General features: G+C 41.7%; 1 protein-coding gene across 1 annotated transcript in view; it reads right to left on the bottom strand.

The window, feature by feature from the left end:
• Nucleotides 1-14,564, bottom strand: part of LOC141172602 (5-hydroxytryptamine receptor 3A-like) — an 83,768-nt gene that overhangs the window by 54,380 nt on the left and 14,824 nt on the right. Inside the window, exons 5-7 of the mRNA XM_073657004.1 lie at nt 11,230-11,399; nt 10,950-11,107; nt 4,880-5,084 (exon numbers count right to left, since the gene is read on the bottom strand). Coding sequence (XP_073513105.1) covers nt 4,880-5,084; nt 10,950-11,107; nt 11,230-11,399 — 533 coding nt within the window. The remainder of the gene's footprint in view (nt 1-4,879; nt 5,085-10,949; nt 11,108-11,229; nt 11,400-14,564) is intronic.

Below are 14,564 nucleotides of genomic sequence, written 5' to 3'. Positions count from 1 at the left end.
TCTAATAATGGGAACATTGTTTTCAGGAGGCCCTCTGACCTCCACGTCTCTTCCAATGGGGCATTGGAGTGCCTCCAAATTTTTGGCAACCCTTGCATTCAATGCATAGGCAAACACTATGGGAGACCCACTTCTTAATAATGGGAACCTTGTTTTCAGGAGGCCCTCTGACCTCCACGTCTTTTCCAAGGGGCATTGGAGTGCCTCCAAATTTTTGGCAACCTTTGCATTCACTGCATAGGCAAACACAATGGGAGACCTACTTCCTAATAATGGGAACATTGTTTTCAGGAGGCCCTCCTCTAAGTCTCTTCACAGGGGTATTGGGGTGCATCGAAATTTTGGGCAGCTCTGGCACTCACTGCATACGCAATAACAGTATAGGAGACCCATTCTTTAGTAATGGGAACAATAAAACATAGCCGGCTGATGGCTCTCTAAGAATAGTGAGGGCCGACTGCTGGCCCTTTAAGAATAGTAAAGGCCGCCTGATGGCCCTATAAGAATAGGCTTTGTGACTTTCAGAGTCCCTCCTTCATAAATGAAACACGATGTGTCTGATGATATCTCACACACCACATGGCCAGATAAGGTTGTAAAATGTTAAAATTACATTTCCTTGTGAATGCATTTGTCACGGTTGAAAGCAATGCAAAAGTGAAAAAACGCATCAAAAACGCTACGTGTGAACATAGCCCAAGGTGTGGAGGAGCATTTTTGTTTGTGGTTCTTTATTTTGCCTTATATACAAGTCATTAACCTGGAAAGGATGTTACTTAACATATTTCCCAGGAAAATCCATTTTGGTTTAGTTTTTGTATGTTTTATTGTGAGTCCGTAAAAGTGGAGTAATACCTCTGACAACGTTGTTGACAGCAGTGATCTGGGAGTCAGAGATGCTTCCAGGGGTCTTCTCCATGCTGTCCCCATGTCATTTGAGCACTGTTCCCATTGATTTTGGCAATTTTTAGGCCCTCTGCAGACCGCCGGGGGGAGCCACCTGAAAAATGCTTGAGTTTCCCATAGACTTACATTGGGCTTGTAGCTCGGGTCGAGCACCTGAGTACTCCAATGTGCTCGACCCGAGCAACGAGTACCCGAGCATTTTAGTGCTCGCTCATGACTACTCAAGAATGACCACTACATGGTGTAGGGAGCTCTGCTATTCCAGTATACGTCCAACTGTTGTGGGACATGGTAACCGCTGATCAGTGGGGGTGTCAGGTTTTAGACCCCACCAATCTGATATTGATGACCTAGCTTAAAAAATAAGCCATCAATATTGAAGTTTTGGATAATTCCTTTAATATATCACCACCTGCATCTGGTCTGGGCCAATGTACAGAACAGATGAACATTGATCAGAAAGGGTTTTCCCTCTGCGGCTTTGTTTTAATGTGTCGGTATAGTATTAACTATAATCCACCTGGTTCTCTAGCGCTATTTGGTAGCTACCCTCTAAGTCAAGATCTGATCCTTTAACAAACCTTGACGCAACAACTAGAATATTTAGCCAAACTAGAGTTTACTCCAAAAGGCAACCTTCTGTGGAAAGCTGTTTTAGGACTTCTGCCCGTCATCAGTACAGAGCAGTTGACTGGCTGGGTGGGTGAGGGGCTTTTGATGGAGGTCTATAGGGTAATGCTATTCCATGTGGAGAGTCTTATAGGTCAGACAATACTACCTGTGAATAAGCATTACAAATAAGCTCTTCTCCAAGATCATGAAAGCTGGATCTCCAGTGCCACTGATTGGTAGTAGCTATGCTAACGGTCAATGTCCAACCCTTGTATTAGACATCAACATAGCTTAGGCTCGTCAGACAAATTTGCAACGTGGAGCGGGGCCGTAGCTGTGGGTGAGTTCCTCATCTCTTACGCCCCAGCACGTTACATGAAGGTGGGGGTCCTGGCTGGGTGTGTGGACTTGTGTTGTGGGGGCACTATGCCCTTGTAACCGATGCCAGGACCAGATGTTTAACAGTTCAATAAGGGAGACCACCAGCCAAAAATAAACTCTTTACTAAAGGATAACTTGGTGGGGATTATATACAGTAGATAGCGGGTACACAACTTTGTGAACGTTTCCTTCACAAAACAGAGCATTTTCCACACCCAGTTTCAATACCTTCCTTTTTACTCACTCATTCTCTATCTTCACCATTTCTCACTACTTCAACACAGCCCAGTAATACAGTCCAGTTAGCAAGAATCCTAATCTCACGTCTTCTTTCCCCTCTAGTAAACAATATTGCCAGTATGGCCGGTACTTATCTTCTTGTCCCTAACTCCTTTGAACTCTCACCTGGGGCGCTGCCTTCATCTCACGTACTCTGTCCCGTTACCTCTTGGAGTTATAACCTCTGGGCCATACTGCTTTGCGCCCTCTCCTGGGACCTGTCTCTGATCAATCACTCTGCTCTTTTGGTCACTTGTCCCCTTCCTTCCACTAGGATCTCGCTATCCTCTGTCACGGTCTCCTTTCACATTAGGGACAACCACGTCATGCGGCACTGTTTACTGATCAAATGCCTGCTTTCTACGCACACTGAGCCCAATTTCAAATACTGACAGGAAACCATCTCTGTCACATCAGCTTAGCCCCTCCCACACCGGGCTAGTCCCAAACTTAACTGTAACTTTTCCTATGGTTGGGCAACATACAATACCAACATTATTAATGCATGTCACATTTACATTACACAATATAACATTACACTTATTCTTCAATGTGGAATGTGGGCAGTATGTCCATCTCCTTCAAATCCACAAGGAAAAGCTCTACATCTGCAGACAGCTGTCTCAAGACAGAACCTCCATTAAAAGACTGTACATACAGTTGAAACCAGAAGTTTACATACACTATATAAAAAGACCCATATGCATGTTTTTCTCAATATCCGACATGAAATCAGAATAAATCTTTCCCGTTTTAGCTCCATTAGGATTACCATAATGTTTAATATTTGACAAATGGCAGAATAATGTGAGAGAAAATGTTTTAAGGCATTTTTATTACTTACTGCAAAGTCAAAAGTTTACATACACCATGCCTTTAAACAATTCTGGACTGCCTATATGGTGATGTCATGTTTTGGAAGCTTCAGATAGGTTTTTTGCAACATCTGAGTTAATTAGAGACACATCTGTGGATGTATTTTAATGCACAGCTGAAATACACCTGAAATACACTGCTTCTTTGTGTAGCATCATGGGAAAGTCTAAAGAAATCAGCCAAGATATCAGAAAGAGAATTGTGGACTTGCACAAGTCTGGCTCATCCTTGGGTACAATTTCAAGATACCTGAAGGTGACTCGCTCATCTGTACAAACAATTATATGCAAGTACAAACAAGATGGGAATGTCCAGCCATCATACCACTCAGGAAGGAGATGGGTTCTGTGTCCCAGAGATGAACTTGCTTTGCTCCGACATGTGCATATCAACCCAAGGACAAAAGCAAAAGAGCTTGTGAAGATGATGGCGGAAGCTGGTAAGATTGTGTCAATGTCCACAGTGAAACAAGTACTGTATCAACATGGGCTGAAAGGCTACTCTGCCAGGAAGAAGCCATTACAAACATAAAAAAGCAGATTAATGTTTACAAATGCACACAGTAACAAAGACCTTAATTTTTGAAGACATGTCCTGTGGTCTGATGAAACTAAAATTTAACTTTTTGGGCATAATGATCATCGTTACGTTTGGAGGAAAAAGAGAGAAGCTTGGAAGCCTAAGAACACCATCCCAACTGTGAAACACGGGGGTGGCAGCATGATGTTGTGGGGTTCTTTTGCTGCAGGAGGGACTGGTGCACTTCACACAATAGATGGCATGAAAAAAGAAGATTATGTGGCAATACTGAGGCAACATCTCAAGACATCAGCCAGGAAGTTAAAGCTTGGGCGGAAATGAGTCTCCGAAATGGACAGTGACCAGAAGCATACTGCCAAAATGGTAACAAAGTGGCTTAAGGATAACAAATCAATGTTATCACACAGCCCTGATCTCAATCCTATTGAAAATTTATGGGCAAAGCTGAAAAGGCAGGTGCGAGCAAGGCGACCTACAAACCTGGATCAGTTACACCAGTTTTGTCAGGAGGAATGGGCCCAAATTCCGACCAACTACTGTGAGAAGCTTGTGGAAGGATATCCCAAACATTTGACCCAAGTCATTCAGTTTAAGGACAATGGTACCAAATACTAATAAAATGTATGTAAACTTTTGACTTTGCAGTAAGTAATAAAAATGCCTTAAAACATTCTCTCTCATTATTCTGGCATTTGGCAAATATTAAAAATGATGGTAATCCTAATTGACCTAAAATGGGAAAGGTTTATTCTGATTTCATGTCAGATATTGAGAAAAACATGTAAATGTGTCTTTTTATATAGTGTATGGAAACTTTTGGTTTCAACTGTAATTCAGTGCATATCTCTGTGCCCGAAGTAAAAGTGCGGACAGTTCAATCAGTGTGCCTGATCTAGTTTGTGGAAGTATGTGTTCCTGTAATTCTCTTCATATAACTGCCTGTGTTGCTACTGGATAATTTTCCTGTTAGACCCCCATGATCCTGAGAGCGAGGCTCTAAAGTGCCTTGCTTGAACAGAGCAAAAGCCTCAAATGTGCATCATCATGCCATTCATTGTCATAGGCAGTGGTGTGCATGGTGACCGTAGTTCTGTTTGAACAGGGGACTTCAGAACCTCGCTCTCAGGATAATGGGGAGCCCAGTTGTGGGACCCCCAGTGATCAGCAGGTTATCATCTATTCTTTGAATAGATGATGACTTGATATGTTGGGACAGCCACTCTAACTCACATTTTATTCCAGTTTGGTGTACAGCACACTTATGTCTATATTGCTCTGGTCTCACCTATTAACGGAGCTCCGGTTGCAGGTAATGTATCAGATACAATGATGAGGAAGACAGAGTAACCCAGAAGAAGAGTGATCTTAAATGATATCCTCTCCCCACACTCTGGAGGAATATAGAAGCCGATAATATCCATTATCATGAGGAGGATGCTGGGGAGAATCAGATTCACAATGTAGAAGAGAGGTCTTCTCCTGACACCTACCTTCAGTGATCAAATGTGAGAAAGTGCAAAGGGTTAGAGTGGTCAGCTATATTGTGACCTACACAAGGTTACATATATAAATAAATCAATATTCAATGTAAGGACACATTTTGCTTTATGTCTTATTCTTCTACTGGAAGCCATGCACAGGGCGAGAGAACATTTGAGAAACTAACTAGTAGAATCGTTCTAGGTTACCAGAAAGTGATCTGATCTTATATTGGTTAGTTGCTGGTAAATTTGGGTCCTGGGCATTTTTGCCTGGTTCTCCCCCCTCTTAATAACACTTTTGGAAAGCGGTTTGCACTTTTTAGCTTCTAACTTAATAGGGGAACTTGGGTTCCAGTTTGAAAACTACACTGAGCTTAATAGGTCAAAAATATTCTTTCCAGATTCTTTGTAGCTGTTATAATAACCAATAGAAACATTTTGAAAGAGTTGCATGCAAACTACTTGCTAAAAAGGGAGTCATGGGGTAATATTGTTTCTCTAAAGATTCAGACTGGTCGGCCTCTAAATTGATGTCCCTCAGGTCGGGATACATAATCACAACCCAGCTTTGATGGCTTCCACCACTGTTAGATGGACCAGCCCAGGCTTCATCTGCTCATTACACATGGGCTGTATAATGATAGAGCTGGTTAGTTATGATGTATCCCAACATGAGAGATGTCAATCAAGCCAAAAAGTGCATTTATTAACTGGCTAGTATAACTTTTCAATAAGAGCAGCACCACTAAACACATTCTTTTGGTTTCATTGACATCCCTCAGGCCATGATACATCATCACAAGCCAGCTCCGGAGCAGCATTCAGTGAATGCACAATGAACAGGGAAAGTCAAGACTAATTTATTTATTTTAATTACTTATATAGCGCCATTAATTCCACAGTGCTTTACAGATATCATCACTGTCCCCATTGGGGCTCACAATCTATATTCCCTATCAGTATGTCTTTGGAGTGTGTGAGGAAACTGGAGAACCCGAAGGAAACCCACGCAAACACGAGGAGAACATACAAACTCCTTGCAGATGTTATCCTTGGTGGATTTGAAGCCAGGACCCCAGCGCTGCAAGGCTGCAGTGCTAACCACTGAGCCACCATGCTACCTTACCAGTGAATGTTAAATTAAAATTTGATTTAGTTAATTATCGCTGCAGCAGAAAATAAGGAAAGTGTATGTTTGGGGACCTACAAATTATGTCAGTTGTGGTGGTTTAGGGGTTCAAAATGTAGTGACAGGTTCCCATTAAATTTTATACAGATGATATACTACTTTATAGGAAATGCAGGTTAAAGAAGCACTTCCATAAAAGTTTTTATCCTCTTAATCTATTGCTGTCATCATATTATATAGCACTGTGTACTTACAATTGCTCATTTTGCCTTTCTACCCAGATAATTCTTCTCTTTTCCATTAGGTCTATGACCTCACATGATGAAAACTGGATGCAACAAGGAGTTCAAACGGTTTTTCTCCACCCTAATGAAGGAGTTGGAGAGACTTTGAAACGCTTAGATTTTTAATTTGCAACAAACAAAAATAAAAAATTCTTATTGGAATCTTTTGTTTTGAGACGTCTTTTCCATGTGGATGACCAGCAGCGCAGTGAAAAACCATTTGAACTCCTTATTACATCCAGTTTTGGTCTATTGATCAGCGGTTGTGCAGCAGCTGGTACATACTTTCATATAGTTGCAGGTTGCAACTTATTAAGGTGAGCGTAACATTTTTTTATTTTGCATTTATTTTAACCAGTTAAAACCCTATTTTGCGCTCAATTGTCTTTCCAGTGTTTATACTTTCATCACATCCTCTTCAACTATTGATCCAGCTGCTCTGCTCCTCCCACCTGCCAGGGACTTTGAAATTAGGTAGAATTGTAGTTCTAATGATGACTCATGCAGGAAAAAATGACTTCTTGTTTCTACATAGAGCTTAGACGGATTCAGCTAGTCTCTTTTTAATCATGTGATCTCATAGACCTAATGGAAAAGAGAAGAATTAACTGGATAGAAAGGCAAAATGAGCAATTGTAAGTGCACAGTGCTGTATAATATGATGACAATATATTAAGAGGATAAAAACTTTGATGGGAGGAGAAGGAGTGCTTCTTTAAGTGGTTATTACATCTGTAAATCTCCTGCTCAAAAGTCAACACATATGGGGAAAGCTGTAGGACTATTATTATAAAAAATAAATGGATATGAATAGCGGTACCAGAGCGCCAATAACAGGGCAAAAATATTAAAAGGACTGATTTATTAATATACACACAACGCGTTTCGGTGGACACAGCCACCTTCATCAGGTGTGACAAGCAGCAAACAATTGATCCTTATATACATTTGACTAGGTATACAATTACTTGAAAGGGGCGGGGCCAGATACAGAGTAATACCTCTATATTAACCCCTTGAGTTCATATATGCTCAATAGAGTAAAAAGGATTGTTATAAAATAATGCCTAATGAAGCATATAGGGTTCTTATAAAAAGGATTCGCTGTAAAAAAACAACAACTTGTGAATCCTATAATCTTAATACTTCATAGGATATATTGTCATCTACCACCCTATATTTTAGATTATATAAAAAAATAATAATAATTTTTACATACAACATAAAACAATGCATAAATATAAAGTATAAAATTACAATCAGTTTCTATCATTATAATTAGGAAAAGTAGACGAAGAAAGGAAAGAGAAAAAAAAAAAAAAAAAAAAAAAAAAAAATAATAATAAAAAAAAAATAATTTTTTTTTTTTTTTTTTTTTTTAAATCTTTTCTCCCTTCTCTCTCTCTCCTCCCTCCTCCCCTCCCTCTCTCCTTTCCCCTCTTCCCTCCTTCTCTCTCTCCTCCCCCTCCTCCTCCATATAAAAGATATATATAATAAATTTGCTAAAATATGAAAACAATTATTTAAAAAGTTGTCTTCTCTATATTAAGGTTCAAACCTTCAGGAGACAAGGTTCCCATTTTGAAAATCCAATAATTTTCACGTGTAATGAGACGATTTAGTCTATCAGGGTGTGTATCAACTATATGATCAATGATAGTTAGTTTTAGGTTATTAGGATTTTTTTGATGTTCTTTTAAGAAATGATTAGAAACACTATGTAGGGGAAAGCCGTTTCTAATATTTTGGCGATGTTTATTTAATCTGGAGTGCATTTCCTGGATAGTGCGGCCAATGTATTGCAGGCCGCAGGTGCACTGGAGCAGATAGATCACATATGAGGACTGACATGTAAGTCTAAAGCGAATGGGATATATCTCTCCAGTGACCGCAGAGACGAATGTTTTGGCTCCGTTATCAATGGATTGACAGCATAAGCATTTAGGGACATTACATTTATAACATCCATTATTGCTAATAGGAACTGAATGGTTCGGTCTTCTACCAATTGTTGTATTGCTAGGGGCTATATAGTTTCCTAGATTTTTACTCCTCCGATATATGACATGAGGAAATTCCGGTAAATGACCAGTTAATATTGGATCATTACTTAAAATGAACCAGTATTTTTTTAATAAACTGGATAACACTTGCGTAGGTTTACCATAGGTAGTAATCAGATTTAAACTGAAATCGCTGTATGGCTCTTGGCTGGTATTCTTGGATTTGTTGATACACAGGTTCTGTGATAGGGATCTAGTTTTGGAGAAAGCATCCTCTAATAATTTCCAGGGGTATCCCTTAGCTCTAAAACGTTTTTGTAAAACCTTAGATTCCAGAAAAAAATCCGAATCATGTGTACAATTTTTTCTGACACGCCAAAATTGACCGTATGGAATATTTCTAATCCAGCTGGGTAGATGGCCACTGTCAAATTCAAGATAGCTATTTACATCCACTTCCTTAAAGTGGGTAGATGTGGATATTTTACCCGAATTGTCTATATTTATCTGAAGGTCAAGATATTGAATATTACTCTCAGATATGGTAGAGGTAAAGGAAAGACCCCAGTCGTTAGAGTTTAATTCATCAATAAATTTGGCAGCCTCCACAGTATTTCCCCTCCATATAATAAACAGATCGTCTATAAAGCGGCGGTACATAACGATGGATTTATCGGCGCCGAGGGATTGCGCGATGTGGATAGACTCGAATGCCCCCATATATAGATTTGCATAACTGGGGGCAAACCTCGTCCCCATCGCGCAGCCCCTCAGCTGCCGATACATCACCCCCTCAAAAGAAAATACATTGTTCTCAAGAATGAAAGTTATACCCCTCAATAAAAAGTTTTTTTGAGGATCTTGTAAGTTAGGGTCCTCATCTAGGAATATTTTAATTGCCTGTAAACCCAATACATGTGTGATATTGGAATAAAGAGAGCTTATATCGAGTGTAATAAGAAGACAGCCTGGAAGAGGGGGTAATTCTCTCAATAGTCTAATTAAATGTGTGGAATCCTTTAAATGAGAATCTAGGGATAAAACGTACTTCTATAAAAAAAGATCAATATAGTGGGATAAGTTGGATGTGATAGAATTAATACCAGAAATAATAGGACGTCCAGGGGGATTAAATTTATCTTTATGAATTTTGGGTAAAAAATAAAAATAAGGGACTTTGAATTTTTTAATGTCTAAAAAGGATTTTTCTTTTTTATTGAGGAAGCCAGCTGTAGAGGCCCCTGCTACAAGTCCTTTGTACTCCAAAAAAAAAATGGTTACAGATGGGTCTGCTTCTAATTTCACGTAGTAGTTTGAGTCGTCTAAGATTCTGAGGCCCTCCTTGATGTACCAGCCTCTGTTCATTATCACAGTCCCCCCTCCCTTATCTGCTCTCTTTATAATTATTTCTTTATTATCCTGAAGGGTTTTTAATGCACATTTCTCCTGGTAGCTCAAGTTATTCACTTTTTTAGAAATTGGGGGGAATGTCCTAAGGTCCCTCAAAATTAATTGTTGGAAAGTTTCAAGGTGTGAACCTTTGTGATGTAATGGATAAAAATTATTTTTCCCCTTCACATTTACATGAGTGAAAGGGTCCAGTAATGGGGGGCCTGGTATATTAGATTCTTGAATGGAGGGGGATACTGTTGAGCATGAACTAATAGGATGTAATTTTCCCCCTGTTGGGGTGCGGTAGAGCTGCCTTTAACTTATTGTTCTTTCACCTGTGGGAGGAATTTAATTAGAATCACTACCCTGGTTTTCCAAGCTGCGCTGCCCTAACCCCTCCGGAACGCTGCCGGGGGTGTTGGTGAAGCTGGGCGTCCATCTCGGCGTTACATGCAACTAACCTGACCACGTGATCCACCACCGAGAGATCAGGATCTGTGAACGCCGCTGGAAATAGATGACAGCCACCAACAGAGCGGAGCTTGTGGAGCTTTACACTGGGGTTGTGCAGAGGTGCACAACTTCATAAGGTTAGTAGCCATCCTCACACCCCTCTAACAATTGCAATACTGAGTCACCCATTGCGCCTTGTTCTCTCCTCTCTTTACATATTATTATAAAAAAGGCTCCCTGAATTGGCAACCAACCAGTATGGTGGAATAGGTCTTCTGCAAGGACATTGAACGGATGGTTTAACCCTTTTAAACACAGTTTCCCCCCAAAAAAATGAGGACCTCTTCATTATAAATAATAGGATAAAATTCAACTTTTGTTGATTATTTGCTAAGTAGTGATGAGCGAGTATGTTCGGTTAACCCTTTCGGCGAGTATACTCAGTCGCAAATCATGCACACAGGAGTGATTCAAACATAACACCCGAGCACGCTGAAGATACTCGGTACTCGTCAGAGCATACTCGCCGAAAGGTTTAACCGAACATACTCTCTCATCACTATTGCTGAGCACTCAGATACAGAGTTTCTGCTTCATCCTGACATTCACTTACGTAGAACGTTATCTGTCCATACTTGTGGTTATGATCAGTAGTCACTTCGTAACTGGGCACCACACTTACGAGATCCCATTCTCCATCGTCCTCAGAAGGGTCTTTGAGCAGTGGCATTTCTTTTGGTGTTCTCCATAAAGATACGTTTATTTCTTCAGCTGAAAGATACAATGCCAAGATGAGAACCGTCTCAGATGTAGATCATTTACCTGTTATCATGAATGATATTAATACATTTAGGTGAAAAAAAGTAATTAAAAGCAATTTCTGATATTCTTACTGGAATGAAGCCAACTTCTGAATGAGATGGAACAGTTCAGGAAATCAAAAGGGAAATGGTAGATATCAAGATTGCAGGAAGTCATGATGTGAATGGGATTGTTCTTGAAGACTCGGCCTCTATTGTTCACGTAGATGTAAGGGGCATCTGTCGTCTCTCTAGCACCCACACTGCAGACAGAAAACAATCAGTAATTGTCGAGGAATTCAGTAATGGAGCAGAGTAGAGCATATAATGTGCAGAATGTCCTATGCATAGTAAGAGAGTAGCAACTTATAATAAACAATAAACAACTATTTGTCACAATGTAACACGTAGATCTTCTGTGCCAGTGCAGGATTTATAGTGGACTCGCTGAGACTCAGACTGTAAGAAATCATCATGCCCATAATCACTTTGAAAAAGAACTATGTTTTTTTTTTCATCCAAAATTATTTGCTAATTGATTTATTTATATATCGGTTTTGACGTAATAGATAAAAAGATTTATCTTCTACGTGGATGTGAAGCTGAAGGATAACATTCTGTCTGCCTCTCACCACCGCTAGGGGGAACCTACTGCTTAAAAAATAAAGGGGTTGTCTAGAAGTGAAGAAAAAAGAGAAAAACAAACGTCAGCTCACCAAAAATGTCAGGGCAAATGTGTATGAAAGTCCACAAGATGATGCTTGGATATAGCGGAGCCAGTGTCCCCAGAAGTAAATACAGGAAAAAGAGTAAAAATCCAGCATCAAAAAATGAAAAAATATTTACGGTAATTAATATTTTTCTAATGAGAGATTTTTCCCTTTTTCTGGTGTCTAGAAGTGTTTGAAATATAAATCTACAAAGCTAACTAATATGCTTGTGATATCAATGTTGCCTCAATCTTCAGATATCAACAAGTAGTGTTGAGCGAACATGCTCGGGTGTTGTCAGAGTATCTTGTAGTGATCTGCTAATATGTTTGCCTTACTGGGGCTGTATATTTTGCAGTGGTAGACAGATGCAACACATGCGGGGATTGCCTAACAAACAGGCAATCCCCGAATGTATTGAGCCTGTCTACCGCTGCAAACATGCAGCCGCAAGGAGGCAAACATATTAGCAAAGCGCTCTGATGATACTCGGATAACAACCAAGCATGCTCAGAAAGCACGTTATCCGAGCACGTTCGCTCAACACTAAGCAGCATCAGTCCCTGGTCGTAGCAGCTCCACTCTAGCTTGGGTTCAACCAGGGGCGTACATAGAAATCATGGGGCCCCATATCAGAAGCTATAACTTGGCCCCCCTCCAAAAAAAAAAATACATATTTGTCTGTGTCACAGAAGAGCAGATCTCACAACTTTACAGCCTTTACTTAGTATTTTTTCTCCTGCTGAAGTCCTAGATTCATTCCCCCATAAAGTATGATGCCAATAACAGTGCCCCCCAGACACACTTTGATACCCCCATGGTGCATTCCTCCACATTAGCCTCCATATGCACAGTATAATGACCCTATTGTACCCCACTACAACTCCCAAGGCAAAGTATGGTGACCCTAACACAGTATAATCCTCCAACTGTGACTCCCACACAGCCCTCCATACAGTATAAAGGCCCTCACTAGCCCTCCAAACAGTATGATGGCCCCCACACAAACCTTCACACCATATAATTGCTTTCATACAGTATAATGGCCCCCACATAGCCCTCAAAATATTATAATGGCCCCACATAGCCTTCCATATAGTATAATACGCCACCCATAATCCTCCAGAAAGTAAATGCGCCCCCATAATCTTCCATATAGTATTATGCACCCCCCCATAATCCTCCATATAGTATAATGAACTTTCCATGATCCTTCATAGAATATAGTGCACTCCTCATAGTCCTCCATACAGTATATTACACACCCCATAGGGTAAAATGCAGCCCCCATATAGTATAATGCACCCCACAGTCCTGCAGTATTATGGGCACCACGTACTCACTGATTTTAAAATACCGTATATTTTAAATAAGCCTACCCGAGTATAAGCTGAGGCCCCTAATTTTACCACAAAAACTGGGAAAACGGATTGACTTGTGTATAAGCCTAGGGTGGGAAATGCAGCAGCTACTGGTAAATTTCCCCATCCTGGTATGTATGGCACCCCTCATCCCGCAATCCTGGTACGTATGGCACCCCTCACGCGCCAATCCTGGTAAATATGGCACCCCTCATCCCCCAATCCTGGTACGCATGACACCCCTCATCCCCCAATCCTGGTAGGCATGACACCCCTCATCCCCCAATCCAGGTACGCATAGCTCCCCTCATCCCCCAATCCTGGTATGCATGGACCCCTCATCCCCCAATCCTGGTATGTATGGCACCCTCATCCCCTCAATCCTGGTATGCATGGCCCCCTCATCCCCCCAATCCTGGTATGTATGGGCCTCCTCATCCCCCCAATCCGGGTATGCATGGGCCTCCTCATCCTCCAATCCTGGTATGCATGGTCCACTCATCTCCCCAATCCTGGTATGCATGGCCCCCTCATCCCCCAATCCTGGTATGAATGGCCCCCTCATCCCTCAATCCTGGTATGCATGGCCCCCTCATCTCCCCAATCCTGGTATGTATGGCCCCCTCATCCCCCAATCCTGGTATGCATGGCCCACTCATCCCCCAATCCAGGTATGCATGGTCTCCTCATCCCCCCAATCCTGGTATGCATGGCTGCCTCATCCCCCAATCCTGGTATACATGGCCCCCTCATCCCCCCAATCCTTGTATGCATGGCCCCCCTCATCCCCCAATCCTAGTATGCATGGCCTCCTCATCCCCCAATCCTGGTATGTGTGGCCCCCCTCATCCCTCAATCCTTGTATGTATGGCCTCCTCATCCCCCAATCCTGGTATGTACAGTATGGCCTCCTCATCCCCCAATCCTGGTATGTGTAGCCCCCTTATTCCCCAATCCTTGTATGCATGGCCTCCTCACCCCCCAATCCCAATATGCGCGGCCCCCCTCATCCCCCAATCCTGGTATGCATGGCCTCCTCATCCCCAATCCTGGTATGTGTGGCCCCCCTCATCCCCAAATCCTTGTAAGTATGGCCTCCTCATCCCCCAATCCTGGTATGTACAGTATGGCCTCCTCATCCCCCAATCCTGGTATGTGTAGCCCCCTCATCCCCCAATCCTGGTATGTGTGGTCACCTCATCCCCCAATCCTGGTATGTCTGGGGCCCCTCATCCCCCAATCCTGGTATGCATGGTCCCCTCATCCCCCAATCCTGGTATGTATGGCCCCCTCATCCCCTAATCCTGGTATGTATAGCCCCCTCATTCCCCAATCCTGGTATGTGTGGCCCCCCTCA

Source organism: Phyllobates terribilis, unplaced genomic scaffold, assembly GCF_046119375.1.
Source record: "Phyllobates terribilis strain yellow unplaced genomic scaffold, ASM4611937v1 Scaffold_12__6_contigs__length_324123572, whole genome shotgun sequence".
Classification (NCBI taxonomy): Eukaryota; Metazoa; Chordata; class Amphibia; order Anura; family Dendrobatidae; genus Phyllobates; species Phyllobates terribilis.
This window is presented reverse-complemented; position numbering and strand designations above follow the sequence as displayed.